At 29.9% G+C, this 24,839-nt stretch overlaps 1 protein-coding gene and 1 long non-coding RNA gene across 2 annotated transcripts; both read left to right on the top strand.

Moving 5' to 3' along the window:
• The first annotated feature begins 5,949 nt into the window (after window positions 1–5,949).
• LOC114402246 (probable glycosyltransferase At3g07620) lies at window positions 5,950–9,127 on the top strand. The gene is made up of 4 exons (XM_028364750.1): window positions 5,950–6,324; window positions 6,614–6,882; window positions 7,596–7,944; window positions 8,350–9,127. Exons 1-4 carry the CDS (start codon window positions 6,121–6,123, stop codon window positions 9,007–9,009), a joined length of 1,482 nt encoding a protein of 493 aa, XP_028220551.1. The 5' UTR covers window positions 5,950–6,120; the 3' UTR covers window positions 9,010–9,127.
• A 6,165-nt stretch (window positions 9,128–15,292) lies between these two features.
• On the top strand, window positions 15,293–16,194 carry LOC114402683. Its single transcript, XR_003664498.1, has 2 exons — window positions 15,293–15,936; window positions 16,044–16,194. It is a non-coding gene; the product is annotated as an uncharacterized LOC114402683 (long non-coding RNA).
• The last annotated feature ends 8,645 nt before the right edge of the window (window positions 16,195–24,839 follow it).

The raw sequence follows: 24,839 nt of genomic DNA, 5'->3' as shown, positions 1-24,839 counted from the left end.
TATTCAGATATTTCTTAATTCCTTTCTTGATAATGTGACATAATGTGTTTCGGTGATCAATTAATATTTTATATGGTCTGGTAAAATTCCAACAATATGATATACTCAACTCCAAATATCTTATGAACCACCACCTAATTGGCCCTCAAGGAATGAGAAATTATACTTATATGTATTAGCTTGTAAAAAACTACCACCATACCCTACACATCACCCAATGGTTTTGCTACCCTGTACAAAGCCACAAGAATATCTCCCTATAAGCTAGTAAGACATGTCGTAATATTATTGCTCCATTGCAAAACGGAGAAAGTAAAATTTGGAGTTAACAAACATAGCCATGACCAAGCCAAATATTTAACATCATTTATCAGAGACAAATTTTTTGCAGAATCCATGTTGAAGACAATACTATTCCTCTTCTTCCAAAGAGTAAAGATAACTGCGTTCCAAATTACATTCCCCAGTAGACCTTCATAAGCCCGAATTCAACCACAAGTGGCTTTGAATTGAAACTAGCAAAGCAATAGAAAAATCTATTGAAATCCACCAATAGCATTCAAGCCACAATTTATGTACCACTACATGTTAGGAAAATGTGATTTAATGTCTCACATTGATGATGACACAAAGAACATACCGCATCAAATTGTTCCATAATGATTCCCTACTTCTCAAACTGTCTTTGGTAGGAAGTCTATCCCTCATTTCTCTGCAAATTAAAAACCCAACTTTCTTAGGGATCTTTAATTTCCACACCTCTGATAAAATGGAATTGAGCTTCTCTAGTTTGTCCTCATTAAATCGAGAGAAATATGTAGAATAGATACCCGAAGGTCTATCCAACCAAATCCAAGCATCCAAATTGACTTTATGTACCTGCACACTTTGTAACAAACTTGTTAATTGTGAAATCAACTCCCTCTTCCATTCAAATGTATCTTTCCACACTTAAACAATGTGAAATCAACACCCAACACCACCTATCCTCTCTCCAAACCCCTAATCTCCCTAACCAGTTCCTCTTTTTGCTCCAAAATGAGAAAAAGTCTCGAGAATAAATTTTCCTAACAGTTCCCCTCCACCCACGAGTCTATCTAACTATAATTTCTATAACTATTAAATGTTACGTGTCAAATGTATTCAATATTCATGCATTGGTTCAACTTATTAAATAATTTTTATAAAAATATATTGTTTCCCAACTATGTGCTTCTTATGCCCATGTTTTAATTTTCTTTTGGTTATATGGTCCTATGAAGCATACTCTGGATTCCATAAAAAGATGCAGAAAACATACACAATGGTGGGTATACTTGATTATTCACAAGGTTTCTCTTATCATTTTAAATTTTCTAATCATGTTTCTAAATGTTGTTCACTACTTTCTATAAAAAATTATTATATACATATGTCGTTTAAAAAATGCATAAAAAGCAACTCGACCCATGTGTATGCATGGTAACTAACTAGTTAGTTTAATAAAACTAACCCGACCAGTATATTTGGTTTAATTATATAATTTTTCTCTTAATTATAATTAAAAGTTCAATTTGGGTTCCTCAATTATAAAAAATTTCAATTGGATCCTCAAATTGTTTAAAAACACTTCAATTAGAGAGATTTTATTTTACTAAAATGGGTTATTTCGCAAAACTAATTACCAAAATAGGTATTTTATAAAATTATTTACCTGTCATGGATGATTTTTGTGACACCCTCTACCCCACACATATATGTACTAATAATAAAAGGAATATGAATGCGAAATTAATTAAAAGTTTTAAAACACATTTAAATAAAAATATTTCAAAAGGGTAAAAGGTTCATATTCACTTGGTGAAATCATAATAGAACTTATCCAAATAAATGATAAAATTATCTCGGCTCAAAACAAGGTCATTCATTCTGAATGAGAAGAAGTCAAACTAAAAGCGAAAAACATAAAATAACTATATTATTCATGGAATTATAACGTGTGAAATAAAACCCCATGCCCAAATGTCACATTTATTAGAACATTTCCCTAGCACATGCTAAGCCTCTCCATCTCTAGCATGGAACCCATCATATGTTGGCTCACCTGAAACAAAATGACATTTAGCCCAAATACAAACACACGCCAGGAATGAGTTATCACATTCATATATAGAACATGTGAAACATATAATACTTAGAGCTGAATTTACATAAAGAACCTCACTACACATTATTCACACTTATTCAAGTTCACAGACTCCAAAAAATAACACCAAAACCTCAATCATTAACTCAATGAAAGTCAAACACAAGTTTTATGCAACAAATACACTAGACTCAAGCCTACATGCATTGTGGTACCATTTTCAGTGCAAAATTTCGTCAAACGTTTAGGAGTACATGACAAAACATGTCTCACAAAGGGTAAGTCAGGTCACTCTCACTAAGTGAAATCATAGGGAGACTAGTCAAGACCACTCTATTTTGCGAGAAAACTCCAACCATGTGGGATCGACACATGCTTAAAGGAGCACTCAAACCGAGTGTATTTACCCTCAAGGCCTAGACTCCGAGAAGTCTGTCAGGGTCTCTCCCTCTTGATTATGTTCCAACCTAGAAAATATCACGGAGTCTCTACCTATAAACTATGTAATACACACAACTACTCAATTATTTTCAAAAATTATTTTAACTCGTCGCACCTCAAGTGATTAAAATCGTCGCACCTCAAAAGTTATTTTAACTCGTCCCCACAGTAGAACTCATCACAAACTCGTTGTTCTTAAAGAGTCATACAGTTGTGTGATTGCACAGTTCATAGCTCATAACTCATTACATACAATACCTCAATTTATCACTTAATCCACCTCACATTTATTTATACATCTTCATCACATTTATAACAATGTTCATAAGACACAAAATACACATACGCATATATAACAATCAAATCATAGCATTTTCAATTTCATGACAATAAGCATTTTGAAAATCATGTTATGATAACACTATGATGTCCTAAATATCAATTTGTAATATAAATAATATAATGTACACGTATAATCAAAAACATATATATAGTAATAATAACAATAATAAATAAACATAATAATATATTATGATAATATACACGTTAATGTTAGGAATATATGTATGTACATTAAAAAAAACTACGGAATCCAATGAATATATAAATGCATACGTATATTTAGGAATATTATAATATAATATTAATTTAAAATTATAACATGAAGCAGCCTACGTATATTTAGAAATATTATAAAATAATATTAATTTAAATCAAAACATGAAAAAGCAGCCAATGTATATATATTTAGGAATATAATATAATATTAGTTTAAATTAAAAACATGAAACAACGTGAAACACTTATCGGAATTCAATGAATACATGCATATCAGATAAAAAATCTGTGGCAGCCATGCACCCATCAAAGTCATTTGGTTAATTGAAAAAGGATTTTAACTAAAGCCATACTTAAAATTATTTAACCCAAATTTAGGCAAAATCGTAAGGACGCATATTTCTTTTATGCATTTCTATCAATATTTGCATAGTTATGTTCCATTTTTGTGTAATCAAATTTGTACGAGTGAAAATCAATCACAATAATAAGTAAAAAATTTAGGAAAAACATAATTGAATTTCAAGAAAAAGAAACAGCCCAAAATTGATCCTCTAGGAATTCCTACACACATGTTTATTCCAATTCCCAAGCGTGAATAACTCATCTCTTACTTTTGTTAGACAAGTGGCCTCAAATATCTTAAGAAGGAGGGGTTGAATTAAGATATTCCAAACTACTTTCCCAATTAAAAATCTATTTCACTTTCTTTTCAAGTTATAAATTCCCTTAACAATGAACTTCTTAAATATTAATTCAAATAAAACAATTTGAATATGAATATAAAGCAATAATAAACAAAGGAGATTAAGGGAAGAGAAAGTGCAAACTCAGATTTATACTGGTTCGGCCACACCCTTGTGCCTACGTCCAGTCCCCAAGCAACCCGCTTGAGATTTCCACTATCTTGTAAATTCCTTTTACAAGTTCTAAACACACAAGGACAATCCTTCCTTTGTGTTTAGAATTCCTTTACAACAAGAGACCCACGATCTCTTAATCCCTTATAGAATGAGGAGAAGAAGAAGAATGAATCTCTCTAGAAAGAGATAGATTTTACAGATTAAGCACTCAAATAATTCCTTAATGAATTGCAATTGAATTGGCCAAGGAATTTTTAAGAGGATAGAATGATTTTTGCTCTTTGAGAGGATAAACACTTGTTGTTCTGAAAAACTCTGTCAAAATCGTGTCTCAAGTCACATATATATAGGCCTATGATAGTCATTCAATAACCACATAAAAAGATGTGACTGTTGAGAATGTTTTCTGAAAAACTCCTCTGGTAATCGATTACAATAAGTGTGTAATCGATTACACTCTTTAAAATTTGAATTAAAACGTTCAGAAACTGCTGGTAATCGATTACCATATATGTGTAATCGATTACACAGTGCAAATTTTGAATTCAAATTTTAATAGCTGTTGTAAATCAGTTTTGGCCACTGGTAATCGATTACATCCTCTGGTAATCGATTACCAGAGAGTAAATTTGTTGAAAAAGACTTTTTTAACTTAAAATTCTTGGCCAAACCTTTTGCGATTTCAATTGGAATTTCCTTCCTATTTAATATCCTTTCTAAGACTCTATAGACTGTCTTGATCATCCATCTTGAATATCTCTAATTACTTTGTCTTGAGTAAATCTTTGAGAAGCATATGATTCATGTAAACCTTTGGCATCATCAAAACATTCAGCTTGATCCTTTGTCTACAACTTTGATATAGTCGTCCAAGCGTTCTTTGTTAATAATGGTGATATTTTTTATGCTCTCTAGAGCTCCTCCTCTAGTTGTTCTGTTAGGATTCTTGAGCGTTAGAGAAAAATAAACATAAAATGTTTTGTAAAACTGCTTAGGTTAAAAGTTCCTTTATATAGTGAGGAAACTGATGACCTAATTTTTATTCTTATTTTTATTTATTTATTTATTATTTTTTAAAAGAAAAACCAAAATGAATGGGTTATTACAATTTTTGTCACGTAAGATGCAGAAGGTGTCACCTTAAGTGAGACCTTGTATTTTTTGTTTGTCCTGTAACAGGAGGCGTCGCCCTAGTATACTCCATCCTTGACAAGCCAACACTAAATACCTATTTAAAGATTAGATCTCATGTCACCTTTTCACTCAAGTTGATGCTAAATCCCTGCCTAATGACTCGATTTTATGTCACATTTTTACTTAACTTAACGTTAGTCAAGCCAATGCTAAATACCTAACAAGGATAGAACATATCAAGGTGACACCTTCTGCCATAGAATAAACAAAAGACATAAGGTGTTACTCAAAGTAACGCCTTGTGCATCCTATATATGTGACAAAAATTACCATGGTAGGTAAATAGTTTTGTAAGATGCTCACTTTAGCAATTAGTTTTATAAAGTAAACCATTTTGGTAAAATAAAATCTCAATTGGGTATCTCAATTATTAAGTAGTTTTTATCACGTCATTCAATTATTTAAAATCACTACAATTGTACTCTTTTAACGACGTTTTTTAGTTTGGTTGTAGTATTTTTAAATAATTGGAGAACCTGATTGAATTTTTTTTAATAATTAAAATACTCAATTGAAATGTTTTAAAAGAATTGGAGAACTTTATTAAACCTTTTATTAATTAAGAGACTCAATTCAACTATTAATTATAATTAAGAGACAAATTATATAATTAAGCTAGTATATTTTGATGTATACATGAAAGGTGTGACGAACAAGCTTATACGTGTCAACGCCTAACCATTCATAAGGTGGCCTATATTTATAGTGCATGCTTATAGCATCTGAATTCTGATCGAATTTGAGAGTGTCAGATGGGCCCAAAATTTGCATGGTTTGGTCAAAATCAAATGTTATTTCTCGTTTGGTTTTTCGGTAACTTTGAATAGTTTCGATCTTCAATTTATTACCGTGTACAGAATTGGAGAATTCACAACATTCGTGCCTCAAAAACTCCGTCAAAGCTAGAATGAATTGGATGAGAGATGTGCCAATGAATCGATGTTTGTTTTGAGTTTTCAGAGAATGCGGCACTTCAACAGAACACACTCGAGTCTGGCTGTGTTTGGTATCACTGCCTTTGTAGTGTTTTTTGGTCTTGATCCATTAGAGGGTGTAAAATTGGTTTCAAGATTTTTTGTCTCAACGCCAACATGCGCATTGATTCATCAAAGGGTTCAAAAAGGGCATCCAGAATTATACAAAGTACGAATAATTTTATTGAATTGCACTGCATAATCTTCTTTTTCTCTATTGCATGTCCTTATGTTTTATTTGAGCATCTAAATTTCAGGTCTTCATTTTCTCTAATATTGCATGTCCTTATGGTTTTTTTTTAAAAGGCCAAATGATTGTTGTTAATTTATGTTAATGAAAAACATTCGAATCTATAACTTTTCTCTTCCCTCCTTCGCACTTAACCATCAAGCCAACCCTATGTCCTTACGGTTTATTAGTGCATCTAAATTTCTGTGTTGGTGTTTTGTACATGTAGGAATCCTGTTTTGTTAATAAAATTGGAGAATGTAGGGCTCAAAAGCCAATGGCCTGTAGAGGAGAACCGAACTTTGTTAATAAAATGCTTATAGAAAAACAAATCGAAGATGATAGAAAATTGGAGAAGGTTGAAGCAAGTCTTGCAAAAGCAAGAGCTTTGATAAAAGAAGCCTTGTTATTGAGAACCAATGCCACCGTGCTTCAAGATGACACAAGTGATTATATTCCAGAAGGAGACATATACAGAAATGCAGTTGCTTTCCATAGGTATGAAATATATATCAAGCAATACAAATATTATGCAGAAGATTTTTCAAAGTCTGAATTGTTTTAGAGACTAAACTAATTTCATATTTCCAATTTTTTACATTACTCGTGCACCCTAATCTTATGATAAAAAAGTAAAAGAGTACAGAGTAATCTAAGAATATATAATCATTTGTTATTTAGAGGAGAAATATGTAGTCATTTGTTAAAATAAAAAAGTTTCAGTTTACTTTCTTTCTTTCAATAAAATATGAACATAGTTCTGTAAAAAAAAATGAGTATAGGAATGATAATATATAATTTTGTAAGAATTCACTTTTTTGTTTACTTATAGTTTCTTCCTTTTTTTTTTATTTGATTAAAATGGAAATTGTATATTAAAAATTAATTTCAAGCCATTCTAAATCCAATAGTTCAAGTGCTTATGCCTTATATTTGAACAAATTAATATATGTCTACACCTAATATGACATGTAAATGTCATATACATGTTTATGTTTTATTCTTTTTGTTTAGATCACCTAGGATAAAACTGTAGTTGTGGTATAAACATGTTATAAAATAATAAATAGTTCCTTAGTTCAATGAAAGGAACAAAAGGAGAGGAGTTTAGGGGCCTATGGCAATGATAGTTAATTTATATAATTAAGTAGTAGCAGCTTCTTACATGTCATTCTTTATTTTTCATCTTGAGTTGCTTTTACATCATATAGGAGTTACCAATTAATGGAGAAGGTGTTTAAGATCTTCGTGTATGAAGAGGGAGAGCCCCCTCTATTTCATTATGGTCCATGCAAGAACATATATTCTATGGAAGGAATCTTTATCAACTCATTGGAAATCAATTCTCAATTTCGGACTCAGAATCCAGATGAAGCCCATGTCTATTTTCTGCCCTTTAGTGTTGTGATGATCCTTGAGCACCTCTTCCACCCAGTTATTCGTGACAAGGCCGTATTGGAGAGAACTATCGGTGATTATGTGCACATCATATCCCACAAATATAAATATTGGAATAGAAGTTATGGAGCTGACCATTTCATGCTTTCTTGTCATGATTGGGTACTTATCTTCACTAAAATCTGTTAATTTTCCTCCACTAAATTTAGTGTACTTCGGACTTGGATTTGATTTCTCCAAACAAGTCGCATCATCCAGCAGAGGATAACAAATGAGATAAGTAGACCCCACTAACAAATGGGATCCAATTATTTCATGTGTCTTATACTACATAAAGTGAATAGCTGAAAGAGTTTTTTTTATTGATTGAAAATTACAAATTTTTATAGATCTCACATTTAATGATCGTCTTTCATCATTTTATATTTCTCAATAAATTTTAATTAATAATAAAATATGTGTGAAAAAGAATATATCAAATAATATGTTTCCAACATTTATCTACGAGAGAAATGCACAACCATTCAATGAGATATGATATGACTAATACATTTTTTATTTTACTAGGGACCAAGAGCTACATGGTATGTTAAAGAATTGTATTTTATAGCAATCCGGGTACTATGCAATGCAAACATCTCTGAGCATTTCAATCCCAAGAAGGATGCATCATTTCCTGAAATCAACTTGGTAAATGGGGAGACAAGAGGTCTTATCGGTGGGTACCCTCCATGTAACCGAACAATTTTGGCCTTCTTTGCAGGGCAAATGCATGGTAGAATTAGGCCAGTGCTTTTCCAGCATTGGGAGGGCAAAGACAAGGATGTGCTAGTTTATGAGAAACTCCCAGATGGAGTTCCATACCATGAGACAATGAAGAAGAGCAAGTATTGCATTTGTCCAAGTGGGTTTGAAGTGGCAAGTCCAAGAATTGTTGAGGCAATCTATGCACAATGTGTGCCTGTGATAATATCACAACAATATGTGCTTCCTTTTAGTGATGTTCTGAATTGGGACTCTTTCTCGGTTCAGATTTTAGTGAGTGATGTACCCAAGCTTAAGGAAATTTTGTTGGGTATATCGGAGGACAAATACATGAGATTGCAAGAGGGAGTTAAGCAAGTGCAAAGACATTTTGTGGTGAATAATCCCCCAAAGAGGTATGATGTATTCCATATGATTATTCATTCCATATGGCTAAGGAGGTTGAATGTGCGTGTGAAATAAGTCATCAACTCTATTATGTTCTCTCTCTATTCATACTTTTGCTAATGGTTTTAAAGTTTAATTGTTTGACCTTCAATATTTTGATACTTAAAAGATAATAGATTCGAGTATAATTTTATCTTATATGACTAATAATTTTTAATCAAGAGTCATCTCTTTTGTGACTTAAAATAAATATAACAATAAGAGAGATGACTCTACGAAATATGAATATTTTTTTGTTTGAAGTGTCGTTGTGTCAAACATATTTTTAAAATCAACACATTTAGATACTTGTTTAATACTTGCCTGATATTTTTTATTGAGTATTTGATTCAAAAATAATATTTTATCGACACTTTTATCCAACTAATATTCCAAAAAAATATAGAATGTTAGGTTTAAAAATATGAATATACTATTATTTAGATATTTTGTTATATAAACATATATTTTATTTAATTATAATTTAATTAAAGTCTCTCTTTATGTGTATATGAATTATTTTCATACCTTATATTTTACACATTAACCTTGTTGAAACTTCCTGTTTCATGGGAGATAATAAATTATGAATTTAAATCCCTTAATTGAAATGGAGAATGGAGTTAAATTTAAGTTGTAAACCTTTCGATACTATTATCATCTACGCCTTTGTGCGCACAGTTCTTTTAATAAATTTAATAAAAATTTGAGGAATAAAACCATTATTATAAAAAGAAAGGTATTTTAGAATACCTTTTTTTTTATGTACGCCTCTACCTCTCTATCTTTCTCCGTGCAAGTTTCGAACCGAGGAGCTAAAAGTTAAATTTATACTTCAAACCATCAAATCTCTCGTGAAACCAGCAACAGGTATTCCGAGAAGATTTTATTTAATCGTGTTTACATTCTTTGCAAAATGCACACTTCAATCCCTTTTGTGCGTGTCACAAAATGATAATAAACCAATGAGCCAAAGATATACTAGGCAATGTGAGACTTTGGAACTTTTCAAATACTCCACGAAATACAACAAAATATATTTGTTGAATAATTCTTAAAAAATCACGAGAGTTGATTTTATATGAGCTAGGAATAAAAAATTAGGGAGTTTTTTTTCGTTGGTCCATAAACATTTGGAGGGTTGGTTGTAATCTTTAACAATTGCAAAAGAGTTAGCTCTTGAGCTAACAAGTGGTAAAGCAGTCGCAACTTTGGATTTCGGTTCAAATTCAGAAACAAAAGCAATATCAATGTATGAGTATAGTATGTTATATTTTAAAAAAAAAGGATGTTAATGCAGACAATTCCTATATATATATATATATATATATATATATATATATATATATATATATATATATATATATATATATATATATAATTGCATCATTTAAATTTAAATGATTGGGTTTCAAGCTTCATATAGGTGTCTTCGAAAAGAAGTTGTTTGGGACATCTATCGTTTTTACTGGAATACCCAACAACATAGTAAAAATGATAAAAATGTCCTTCACTTTTTCAGAGATCGGCAATCTGTGATCCGTATGAGCATACGGGTTGTCGATCCGTATGAATTTGTTTTACATATGAATTGACAATCTGTATTATAAGATTTTTTTTTATTTTTTTTTCAAAAATATAATTTACGTTTTAATTTAAAATTAAATTGTAAATTATATTAGGCAATTGTGTCACAAAATGATAATAAACCAATGAGCCAAAGATATATTAGGCAATGTGAGACTTTGGAACTTTTCAAATACTCCACGAAACAAAACAAAACATATTTGTTGAATAATTCTTAAAAAATTACGAGAGTTGATTTTATATGAGCTAGGAATAAAAAATTAGGGAGTTTTTTTTTTTTTCGTTGGTCCATAAACATTTGGAGAGTTGGTTGTAATCTTTAACAATTGCAAAAGAGTTAGCTCTTAAGCTAACAAGTGGTAAAGGAGTCAGGACTTTGGATTTCGGTTCAAATTTAGAAACAAAAGCAGTATCAATGTATGAGTATAATATGTTATATTAAAAATTATATATATATATATATATATATATATATATATATATATATTTATATATATATATAATCGCAACTGATCATTTAAATGATTGGACTTCAAGCTTCATATAGGTGTCTTCTTTTATGAAAGAGAGTTGCTTGGGACATCCAGCATTATTGTTAGGACACCTAGCGTTTTTGCTGGGCATCCAGCAACACAGTGAAAGAGCAAAAATGTCCTTCACTTTTTCACGAATCGGCAATTTGTGATCCGTATGAGCATATAGATTGTCGATCCGTATGAATTTGTTTTTTTTTTTTACATACGGATTGACAATTCGTATTGGGCCTAATCGAACTTGTATCTCTTGCATTATTAATAGAACACTCAAAACAACTGAACTATTAGACCCATGTTATTAATAAATAATATATCTATGTATAACACTAAAATTTCTAATTTATATTTAATCTACATGTAAATTTATATAATAAATTTTATAATAATTATTTTTTATTTAATAATTAATTTGTTTATAAGCTGGACATTAGATAAACTTGTTCCAGCTTGTATTTTGCAAGTTGAAGTTGGAGCAAGTTTATCTAGTGTCCAATAAAGCCATGGAAACTAGTAGATGATAATCTTGTTGAAGTATAATATTTTGTCTGTATAGAGTTTCCTCCAGAGAACGACTAGCGATTATTTTCTTTTAAAGGATAAATATCGTGTGAGTTGTCTTTTTTAACAAAAGTTTTATATATCCAGTTAGGAATAAAGTACAAAGTGCATTTTTATATTTGTAAATCCTTTTAAATATAGTTATAGATTGATAAGGATATTTGTGAAATGGTTGTAAACTGATAAAATATTTTGATCAATTTAATTTTGAAAATAAAAAAAAAGTTAACCATTTTTTATTCATTTACTTTATTTATAAAATTTGATAATTAAATAAATTTGATATTTGATTGAATGATGTATTTATATATTTATTATAATGATTAAAAATTAAATAAACATGATATTTAATTGAATGATGTATTTAGATATTTTTTATAGCAATTGATAATTAAATAAATTTGATATTTTTTTACATATATAAATACTTATTAAACCTATGATTTTTATTTAATTTTTATATATAAACAAATCAATTATTAGATAAAAAATAATCATCACAAAATTTATTAAATAAATTTACATGTACATTAAATATAAATTAGAAATTTTACTATTATATATAGCTACACTATTTATTAATGTGTTTTATTAATTATGCAGGGGTACAAATTTGATCTAAATTAAATCGTAAATTGATTGTGTTGCCGGGGCACCTGTGTACGGTCACATAAGTTTTCTGTGTCCAAACTTAAAAAGATTTTTATATCAAATATTTTTTAGTTTATAAATTTTAATAATATTTTACTAATGATACAATAATGTTAATATAGTTAATTAAACAAATTAAGTATTTTATTGTTTTGTCTATCAATAATTTTATGTAAATAATTAGAGTGAAAACAATTTGTCTATTAAAATCAATTTAAAAAAAAAATATGAAAATAATCTGAGATTTAATTATAAATGGGTAAAATACAAATAAAAATATGTAAACTATTTAAAATAAAAAAACAAATGATATAAAAAATTAAAAAGATTTATATATTCAATATTTTTTAATTTATAAATTTTGATAATTTGAAAAAAAAAATATAACTCTTTGACTAGTGATACATAAAAAATAATATTAATATAATTAACTAAACAAAGTAAGTAAGAGTATTTATTGTTTTGTTTAACCAAAGACCAACATTACTTATTATGAAAAATGGAAAAATTAAATATCTTAATTTAGAAATAAAGGATGAAAATCATGGATTCAAAATTATATGGAAACCAAAATTGCAATATAACCTTAAGAGAAATATTACAAATAATTATTTATATTTTGTCCAAAAATAATAATTTGTTAAAAGCCAAATTTGAGGAGAATAATTTGCAATTTTTTTATCTTTATCCATTTAGTGTTCCAATTTACTTTTGGGGGGCAATTCTAATCTATGATTTTTGCCATGATAAAGAAAGAGCAATCTGATATTGATTATTTATAAAAATATTTTTCTGTACTTGGTGTGAAGATTTAGGTCTTGGTTGAATAAGTTTCTTAATTACCAAGTACTTATAAAAAATAAAATAAAATAATTTTAGCTCATAAATTAAAATTAATTTATATATAAATTAAATTGATTTTAATTTATAAGAAAAATTTATTTCACTTTTTTTATTTTCCTCAAGTGTTTACGAAAAAACTTATTCAAACATGCATGTACCCGTATTACATAACATAATAAAGTAATGTCACTAAAACCATACATTGATGTCACCTTTATTATTATGTTTTAAACATGAATTCATTTATTTTTTGTTTTGCAATAGAATCCAAACATGAGAATATTTCTATACTATTTCAAATTGAATCGAAATAATTATCCTATTTTAATTATTCCAAGCACAAGAGGTTAATTATATCTATTTATTTCTTCATAAAGAAATATAGTAATTATTTAAAATTAGCGGAAGCATAGGCATTTTCGCACATATGTGTCCGCATATCACATTTTAATACTTTTAAATTAATTTATTTTTACAATTTATCATATTATGCATTAATGATAATATTATTAAAAGCATCAAAAGTATAAAAAAAAGCATATAAATAACATGTATTTAGAAAAATAAATCATTAAACTCAAAATTAATATAAAAGTCAATTTTAATAAAAGAATAGTTACAATTAATATATAAATTTAACGTATTAAAAATGTGATGGTGCAATATATATGCCTATACACATTTTTATTTCGCAAACACGTTTTCTAATGCGCTAAAATAATATATCGTAATAAGTTTTCTTACTGTTAATTAATGTTTATGTTAGCTTTAGTTTAACATGTTTTTTGAATTACAAATTCTCTTCAGCCTTCTCTAATTCTCTCTTTAATTTTCTTCTTTACTTTTCAAAGTTATAAAATTTAAAACAATATATAAAGGTAAAATAAAGTTTTTTAGTACATACATTTTTTTAGCATTTCACCCTTCAACTACCCTTTGATCACGTATTAAACCTTCAATTTGTATTTTCTAATCAATACTAGGTTTCATATTATAAAGTATTTTGTAAACATTTGATTTATATTTATCATTTAGTAAAATTTCTTACTCCTTGTTGTGTAACTATAATTTTATTTGATAAAGATATTATTTAGAAAAAAATTATGTATACTTATTAAATATATTTAGTTAACCATATTTTCAAAACAATAAAGTATTCCTAACAAAATTTAGTTTAAAAAATTATAAAAGTAAAGTTTCAACAAATGCATATATATAACACGTGTTGTATATGGGTAAGATTGATCCAGGTTGAAGATGATGATGAATAATGTTTTTTGTTTGCTTAAAAAACATAAAAATAGACCAATTTTGCATTATCCAAGTATCAAACTAATGACATGCTATTTACTGAAATTCACGTGAGCCACTGTGTTATTTAAGATCCTTTGATATTTATTTGTTTTTATGTATCTTATATGTTTGTGTTTCTATTCACTTTTACAATTTGTGCAGTTTTGATTTATTTTATGCATGAATATATTTTGGAAAAAATTATTTATTTATATATATATATATATATATATATATATATAAAATCAAATGCATAATATTATGTTTCAATTATGCAATTATATATGAGTATTTTCTTTATCATTGTATTATATCTTGATCTTGAAGTGCATAATATGATTTATTCTCATATGATTAAGTTTTATGTCTAAGTGATCTTTATAATTTTGATTAATTGTGGATTAGCCACAACATCTATAATTTGATTAAAATTATATATTAATTTGTTTAAAGATCATATAAGGAATTAGGCATAATATTGTGATTAATTGTACTTTATACAATGAATTTTATCACACAAGAATTTTTGTTATATTTGTATAATTAATTAGGATAAAATGTCATATTATTTTTCATGGTTTACCCACATGGATCATGAGGTAGGTATAATTTTCCAATTTTATCACAAATTAAATATTTATGATAGAAAATCAAATTATTTTCATGTTGTACTTGTAAAGCATGAATTTGAGTATGTAATTTAATTATTCTATTATAAAGTTTAATTGTATCTTATTAAATTAAAAATTTAGCTCACAGATAATTTTTATGTCACAAAATTCAATTTTTTTGGTATGTTTACATTGTAAAACATACAATTAAGATTAATATGCCTCAAATTTTGACATAGATTATGCTATAAGGAAAGACGAATCACCTGCAATCACTGATGACAGTAGCCCAACTACTGTTGCACTATATGAGCAGTGGGAGCAATCCAACCAGCTGAGCGTGATGTTCATTAAGATCAAAATTTTGGTTGAGATACGTGGTTCTATCAACCAGCATGTAAAGGTTCGACACTTGCTTAAGGTTATTGATGACCGGTTCATCACTTCATATAAGGCTTTAGCAAGCATCCTGATCATGAAATTCTCCTCTTTTCGGCTCACTAGTGTGAAAGGTGTGTATGAGTACATAATGCAAATGCAAGACATTTCAGCTCAACTTAAGAAACTGGAGGTTGATATGTCTGAGTCCTTCCTGATACATTTCATTCTGAACATCGTTCCTCCAGAATATGGTCTATAAATGAATTAATGACCATGTGTGTTCAGGAAGAAGAAAGGCTTGTAATGGAGATGGGTGAGAGTGCATTGTTGACAACTGCTTGTTGGAAGAACAAAACAACTAAGTCTCAATCTAATCATAAGGGGAATGGTAAAATGCCACCTCAAGCTAATATTAAGAAGGTGACAAAGTGTTTCTTTTGTAAGAGAGAAGGGACACATGAAGAAGAATTGCCCTAGATTCCAGAAATGGCTTGAGAAGAAAGGTAAATCAATCTCATTAGTATGTTATGAATCTAATATGGCTAGTGTTAATATTAATATCTGGTGGATTGATTCTAGATCTACAATCCATATTACAAATTCTTTACAGGGTATGCAAAACCTAAGGAAACTAGTCGAAAATGAGCAAAGCATTTTATCTGGCAATAAGCTAGGCTTACCTGTGGAGGCTATTGGAACTTGTATTTTAACTTTAAGTAATGACTTTATTTTGAAATTAGAAAGGACCTTTTATGTGATAAGTTTTTCTCGAATCTTGATTCCTATTTCCAGACTCATACCTTTTGGATATTCCTTTAATTTTAAAGACACATCGTTTGAGTTATTATATAATGTTGAATGTTTTGGGAAAGACATCTTGTTTGATGGTCTTTATCTTCGTGGTTTATAAAATGATGCCACTTATAGTTCAATGCATGTTCAAAATGGTATTAAAAGGTGTTATATTAATGAGAATTCCTCTATGTTATGACACCAAAGATTAGGACATATCTCCATTGAGAGGATTAAAAGGTTAGTGAAAGATAGGGTACTCAAAACTCTAGATTCTGCTGATTTTAAGACTTGTGTGGACTGCATTAAGGGTAAGCAGACCAACATGTCTAAGAAAGGTGCTCATAGGAGTTGAAGCATATTATAAATAATTCATATTGATATTTGTTTTCTAGATATGATGCACATGGTCAAAAATATTTTATCACCTTTGTAGAAGATTAGGAAATAACAAAAATGAAGCATTGAATGCCTTCAAAGTCTTTAAGGCTGAATTTGAGAACCAATGTGGCAAGCAAATAAAAATAGTGAGATCAAATAGAGGTGGAGAATATTATGGCAAATATACTAAAAATGGACAAACACCTGGTCCTTTTTCAAAGTTTCTTCAAGAACATGGGATTGTTGCCCAGTACACTATGTCTGGTTCTCCAAATCATAATGGTGTGGTAGAAAGAAGGAACAAAATATTGTTGGACATGGTAAAGAGTATGCTTAGCAACTCTAATCTTCCTAAATCCTAGTAGGTTGAAGCACTAAAGACAGTAGTGTATATATTAAATCGGGTTCCAACCAAGGTTGTCCCAAAGACACCTTTGAGTTGTTTAAAGGTTGGAAACCGAGTTTGAAACATATGCACATTTGGGGTTGTCCATCTGAGGTGAGCATATATAACTCACAAGAGAAGAAGCTTGACTCGAGGACTATTAGTGGGTATTTCATTGGATATGCTGAAAGGTCTAAAGGTTATAGGTTTTACTGTCCATGTCATATTACTAGGATTGTGGGATCAAGAAATGCCAAGTTTCCTAAAAATGACTTGATCAATAGGAGTGATCAATTAAGGGACTTAGGTTTTAAAATTGATTATATAGAGTCTCAACCTTCCACTTCAAGTAAAATATTGGTTATAATTCATACCCCTCAAGTTCAAAGGGATGATAAACAAAAAATGATTGACATTCCACAACTTGTTGCTGATAATCCAGTAGAACATCAAATTCCTGAAAATAATGAACAACCAGCTGAACAACATGATCCCCAAGAAAATATTGATGCATCATTAAGGAGATCTACTAGACTAAGAAAATAAACTATTCTTATTGATTATACTATATATTTTCAAGAATCTGACTATAATATTAGAGCTGAAAATGATCTTGAAACTTTTGATCAGGCCATAAGTTGTAGAGAGTCAAATTTATGGTATGATGCCATGAAGGATGAGATGAATTCCATGCAGAGTAACAAAGTTTGGAACCTTGTAAAGTTTCCTAATGGGGAAAAGGCCATTGGCTGTAAATGGGTCTTTAAGACCAAAAAGGATTCATTAGGCGACACTGAGAGATATAAGGCAAGACTCAATGCTAAGGGATTTACTCAAGAAGAAGGAATCGATTACACAAAGACATTTTCTCCTGTATCTAAGAAAGATTCTCTTCGTATTATCTTGGCATTATTTGCTCATTTTGACCTTGAGTTGCAACAAATGGATGTGAAAATAACCTTTCTTAATGGTGATTTAGAGGAGGAGGTTTATATGACACAACCTGAAGGCTTCTCCTCTAGCGGTGGTGAGCATATGGTTTGTAAGCTTAAGAAATCTATATATGGTTTAAAACAAGCTTCCCGTCAGTGGTACCTTAAATTTCATGAGATAATATCTTTATTTGGTTTTAATGAAAACTCCATGGATCAATGTATATACCACAAGGTTAGTGGGAGTAAAATATATTTTCTTGTTTTATATGTAGATGATATTTTACTTGTAGTCAATGATCAGGGTTTGCTACATGAGGTGAAACAATTTCTCTCTAAGAATTTTGACATGAAGGATATGGGTGATGCATCTTATGTCATTGGCATTAAGATTCATAGAGATAGACCTCGAGGTATTTTATGTCTATCATAGGAAACCTATATTAACAAAATTTTAGAGAGATTTCGAATGAAAGATTGTTCGCCAAGTGTCGCTACCATTGTGAAGGGTGATAGGTTTAATTTGATCCAATGCCTAAAGAATGACTTTGAGAGACAAAAAATGAGAAACATTCCATATGTTTCAGTTGTTAGAAGCCTCATGTATGCACAAGGTCTGACATTGCTTTTGCAGTTGGAATATTAGGAAGATATCAGAGTAATCCAGGTATTGACCATTGGAGAGTTACAAAGAAAGGGATGAGGTACCTTCAAGGGACAAAAGATTACATGCTTATGTATAAACAAACAGACACTCTAGATGTGATTGATTATTCAGACTCAAATTTTGTTGGTAGTGTTGATTCTAACAAAAGAAAATAACAAAAAAGGAACAATAAAAAAAGAAGCAAAAGAAAACAAAAAAGGGAAAAAAAGAAAAGAAAACGTAAAAAAAAAAGAACTGTATGACCTATTGGGCTCTTAAGTCTATGCAATTAATGCACAAAGGAGGTGCAGATCCCGAGGACAAAAATGGACCAATCCGGCAGCGTCATTTGGCAAGTTCTGTCAGCGAAGGGGGAGGGGTCTCAAGGTAATCCTCTCATTCTCTCATTTTTTCTCACATTCTTCTTCTCTTCTTCTACATCCTTTTCTTCTTTTTTTTTCTTCTTCTTTTTTTCTCTTGTTTTTGTTCGTAGCTTAGTCGTTGGTCTCGCCGATGAGCTCCATGGTTGTCGGCAAGATCTGTACATGATGATATTGTCTTTTTTCTTAATGTTTTATTTTCTTTCATGTTTTTTTCGCATTTCGTCATCCTTTTCTTATTTTCTCTTTTCTCCTCCTTTTTTTGTTTTTCGGTGAAGTCCACGCACCGCCATCGTAGTGTCCCTGTCCCACAGCCATCGTCATCCCTGTGGCGGCCTTGCGTCGCTGAACCTTGCACTAATGGTGCCAGGGGCGGGGCACCACCCTCCGTGGTGATTCCCCTTTGGCTGTGCCGTTTTTTGCGTGAGGCAAGCAAGGTTTTCCAATCCTGTTGCATAATTGTGGGCTGGGTCTGGTCGCTCTGACCTGGTTCCAACCCAACCAAAAAAAAAAACAAATTACTCTTTACACTCATTTTTAAGATATGCACCTTTTTTCATTTTGGGTCTAGTCCATTTTTGTGAGGTTTGAAATAAAATGAAAACCACTATTTACACCTTTTTTTAAACACACACACCTTCTTTCATTTTGCGCCTAGCCTGTTTTTGTGAAGTCTGAAAAAAAATGAAAACCGCTACTTACACCTCCTTTTTCAAAACATGCACATTCTTTTGTTTTCGGCCTACCCCATTTTTTTATTTTTTTATATTAAGTCCAAAATAAAATGAAACTGGCGGTTACACCTCTCTCCTTTATATATGTACCCCTGCCACTTAGGATGGTGATTAGACTGCCATGTCAACACTTTGTCAGTGTTGACTAAGTCCAAGTCAACCCTTTTGACTCTGACAAAAATAAAAGAAAAAAAATTAAATTAATTATAAATATTAGTGGATATCTCTTTATTTTATTTTAGATCTTTATTGTCTCTATCATTTATTTTATCCTTCAATGTGATTTTCTTTTTATCATTGCCTAGTTAGTTAGTTTAATTAATAATGTATTGTAAATATCTCACTATTCATCTTATTTTTCCATGTTTTAATCCTGTATCCTTAATTACTAAGTGTACTCCCTACTTATATTCTACCCCTTTCTATTCTCATTATACTTATTTGATTTTGTAGCATTATGTCAATTATTTATTTACTTTTGCAAATCCGCATTAGTATTCTTTAGTACACGCTCACGTTTCGTACACTCCATGATGGGTCTCTGACTTGCTTGGTGGTGCTTTAATAACGTGTGAGTACATTTTGTAAAAGTCATTTTGGGTCTTCGACTTTCTTGACTTCACAAAGTTTACTACAAAACTAAAATCTTTCCTAAAAAGGTAAAAATTCTCAAATAAATTATCACTCAATTCTCTTTTTTCACGTTTCGCGCACTCCATGCTAGGTCTCTGACCTGTCTGACTGTGTTTCAATAAAGTGTGAGTAAATTTTGTAAATGACATTCTGGGTCTCCGACTTACTTGAATTCACAAAGTTTACCACAAAACCAAAATCTTTCTGAAAAAAATAAAAAAATAAAAAAATAAAATCAACCCAACACGCAAACTTTTTTTCTACAAAGAACTATGTAAGTCTAATTTCCTCATTGCACCTGGAGATATGTGGGAGCAAGGGCAAACCCCTTGTCGACCTAAAAAAACTAAAAAAACATTTTTTTTCCTAAATAAACAAAAATATAACAAACATAATTCATGTTCTCAAGGGAAGATAATATTTAAAAGAGTCACTTTATTTTTTTAGCACTCTCGATTAAAGGTTGTCGTCTTTATGACAAGCATGTGGGGTGCTAACACCTTCCCCATGCGTAAACGACTCCCGGATTTTTTTTTCTCAAATCACAGACCATTCCTTATTTTTTTATCTTCCCAACATTTTCCTTAAATAAACGTTGATGGCGACTCCCTAAGTTTTCCCTTTTTTTGGGAAATAATTTATCTAATTTTATTTCATCGTCCCATCGTGGCCCACGTTGCGACAAATACATTTTCATGATGGATGGTGGAGCTATTTCGTGGAGGAGTGTTAAGCAGACTTTGACTGCTACTTCTCTATGGAAGCTGAGTTTGTCTCTTGCTTTGAGGCTACATCACATGGTGTATGGCTTAAGAGTTTCATTTCTAGGCTAAATATAGTTGATACTATTTCAAGGCCTTTGAGAATTTTATGCGATAACTCAGTTGTCTTTATGGCTAAGAATAATAAAAGTGGAAGTCGAAGTAAGCACATCGACATCAAGTACTTAGCCATTAGAGAAAGAGTAAAAGACAAGAAAGTGGTCATAGAGAATATAAGCACTGAGTTGATGATCGTTGATCCTTTGACTAAGGGCATGCCACTTTTTAAATTCAAGGATCATGTAGAGAGAATGTGACTTGTTCTACTTTATGATTGTATACATACAGGTTAGAGTTGAAACTTTTATATTGTGATATTTCCTCATATTCAGGTGCATATTAATTTATTTGAAAAAATTATATTTTGGACCAAGAATAAACATCAGGTTTATTCATTAAGTTTTATTATCACATTGAGTATACTACTTGGGAAATTAAGCATGTTGTAATACATAGATGATATTACTCATTATAGAGGAACTATCGCTACGATTTGTATCTTCATTTCTTATGAAGATTGAGTATTGACTTATTTTAATTAACGAGTCAAAATGTTTGGATAAAGTGGGAGAATGTAATATTTTGTTAAAATTGGTCCTTACATTTTGCAAGGCACTACTAGAAAAATACAATTTAGCGACCGAAATAGCGACCGCACACTTTTTACACTAATTGGGACCAAATTTGCAACCATATTTATAGTTGGTGGCTAACTTGCGTCAGTGACTGTATTAGCGATCAAAATGAAGTGAGAAACTCGGTCGCTATTTTGGCCGCAATACATCTACAAATTCAAAAGTGTTGTAGCGACGGAATTAGAGACCGAATGGGACTTGAAGTTATGTTATGCTGATAGCGGCTGAAACTTGTTTGGTCGCCGTAGGATAAAATTTTTTGAGGTTAGCGACTGAATGAATTTTTTCTAGAAAAATTAAGAAACTAAATTTTTAATTTATTATAAATCATAATAAATATATAATATACTTAAATACATTTTAATACTTGAAAAGTATTGAAATTAATATATTAGTAATATTTTTAAATTAACAAATCAATATTTTGATTATTTTGTAAATCATAATAATTATATAATATTTTTAATTATACTTTGATCATTTTTAATAAAATTAACAGGCCAATATCTACATTATTTGATTAAGATAAATAAATCATGGTTATCATTTGTCTTTTAATTTTTTATACAAAATAATTGTTTATTTTATATAATTATTTAAAAATTATAATAATTAAATACCCTTTATATTATGAAAATATGTTATAATAAAATTTTGTAAAATTAAGTATTTTAAAATACTAAGCATAAGTGTAACACTAATGATTCATTAAGGTTCTATATGGTGTAAGTGGAATTTTATTCATTAATGAATACCCAATTTGACTTTAGTACAACATGTGCATTGAATACCCAATAAGTTGCAATTGGCAACTTATGCATTCACTCAAAATGAAGCAAATTGACTTTAATTTAAGGCTTAATTAAAAAAAAAAAATAGGTTTCCCATATTTCACTAAATTAGTCTTCCTAATTTTTAACTTTTTACTAATGGTTCACTGTTCAATTTTAAACATTGACTAGACTAGAAAGTTGACTAACATTTTCTTAAAAAAATAAGAATTTTAAACAAGTTTGAAGAAGGACTAGAACCATAATTCTTCAAGGACGAAACACACTCATTTACCATTACCCCCAAACACTCATTTGAATGTTTGGTACAAAATATAGTATTAATATAAGTTTTATGCAAAATAGTTTAAAATTCAAAGTTTATTCTTTTTTAATTTATTATATTTTTAGTCTTATATATTATCTTTTAAAATATAATATAAAATAAAGCTTATATAACTATACATGTTCTAATTTATGTGAAAATAAAATTTAATCATATATATTATATTTTAAAGGATAATATATAAGATTGTAAAAATATAATAAATTGAAAAATAATAAACTTTGAATTTTGAACTATTTTTGCACAAAACTTATATTAATATTATATTTTGTACCAAATATTCAAATGGTGACGTGGGTGTACTATAAAGGAGTGTGACATTCACTCCAAGGACCATGGTTCTACTCCTTTCGGGCTGATTTTGGTGAAATAGGCAAAATAAGGAAACCGATTTTGCAATTAAGTCTAAATTTAACATATTCATTAACCAAGGTCCAATAATGTTTTATTAAGCTTCAATGTGGTCAATTGCTTCGTGCACTCAGCATTTTTCTTGTGCACCCAACAAATTATTGTAAATTCTAAAAGTACCCTTGCTAATAAACATACGGATTACGAATTCGTAAGCTTACTCTAATTAATTATTAGATAAAAAATAAATGTCAGCCAATTATATATGTAAAAAAATTAATTATTAGATCAAAATTAATTGTCACAAAATTAATTATTAGCTCACTCTTACAGATTACTAATCTGTAAGCTCACTCTTATGGATTACTAATTCGCATGTTTATTAGTAGGGGTACTTTCGAAATTTACAATAATTTGCTTATGTACCAAAAAAAATGCATGGTGCACGAAGCAATTACCTTCTATGTGTAACTTATGCATTCACCACTTTCCAACATGACTTTAGCGTAACATATGCAGATTGAAACCCAATAATATTCAATCAAGGCCTAATATCACTTTAGTGAAATTGAAACCTAATAAGACCCACTATATGACTTTAGTGTAACATATTCATATGCAGTTATGATGGCCTAATCAAGGCTTAGTATCACTTTAGTGTAACGTATGCACTAATGATTGTGGAAGCAAAGCTTTCCAAGTTTATTTTAATGATGCCAAAGACTCAAGTCAAGAATCAAGAGTCAAACAAGTTTCAAGAATCAAAGAGTCATTCAATCAAGAATCAAGATTCAAGTGAAGATTCAAGAGAAGACTCAAGATATGCAAGAACTTCAAGAAAAGCATCAAGATGAGTATAAAAAGATTTTTTCAAAAGAAAAGATTGAATAACACAATTTGTCCATCTGAGAATTCTTTGCCTAAACACTGAATTCAAAGAACTAATCATCTGAGAATTCTTTGCCTAAACACTGAATTCAAAGAACTAACCGTCTGAGAATTCTGTGTAAGAAGTAGGTAGCTTCTTGGTTGTAATAGTGAACACAAGGGAGGGTACATCCTTTGTGGTTCGCTTCAAGTAGAGGGTACATCTAGTTGGTTGTTCAAAGAGAACAAGGGAGGGTACATCGCTTGTGGATCTTTGCTTGTAAAGGATTTTACAAGGTTATTGGAAATCTCAAGAATCGTGGGTTGCTTGGGGATTGGACGTAGGCACGGGTTATGGCCGAACCAGTATAAATATTGTGTTTGCTTTCTTCTTCCCTACACTCTTTACTTTTCCGCTGTGCACTTTTTATTTCTGCTTTACTTTTGTCTAAGTTATTGTTTCCGTTCTTTACTTTCTCATAACTTAGTAGTAAAACCTAATTGAATCTAGTAATATTAAGAAGGATAAATTTTAATTAGTCAAGATACATTAATAATTAATTCAACCCCCCCTTCTTAATTATTCCGAGGCCACTTGATCCAACAATGATTGGTTGAAACCTAATCAAGGCACAATATATGACTTTAGGGTAACATATGCACCAATGATTGATTGAACCCCAATAATACCTAATCAAGACCTAATATATGACTTTAGTGTAACATATACAAT

Source organism: Glycine soja, chromosome 20, assembly GCF_004193775.1.
Source record: "Glycine soja cultivar W05 chromosome 20, ASM419377v2, whole genome shotgun sequence".
Taxonomy (NCBI): domain Eukaryota; kingdom Viridiplantae; phylum Streptophyta; class Magnoliopsida; order Fabales; family Fabaceae; genus Glycine; species Glycine soja.
The sequence above is the reverse complement of the archived record's forward strand: the minus strand, read 5'-3'. Positions and strand labels throughout refer to the sequence as shown.

Excerpts from the sequence above, each read along its gene's own strand:
- LOC114402246 (XM_028364750.1), top strand. The coding sequence starts at position 6,121 with ATGTTTGTTTTGAGTTTTCAGAGAATGCGGCACTTCAACAGAACACAC. Across the intron at positions 6,325-6,613 it reads GGCATCCAGAATTATACAAA|GAATCCTGTTTTGTTAATAA; the intron begins GTACGAATAATT and ends TTGTACATGTAG. Across the intron at positions 6,883-7,595 it reads AATGCAGTTGCTTTCCATAG|GAGTTACCAATTAATGGAGA; the intron begins GTATGAAATATA and ends TACATCATATAG.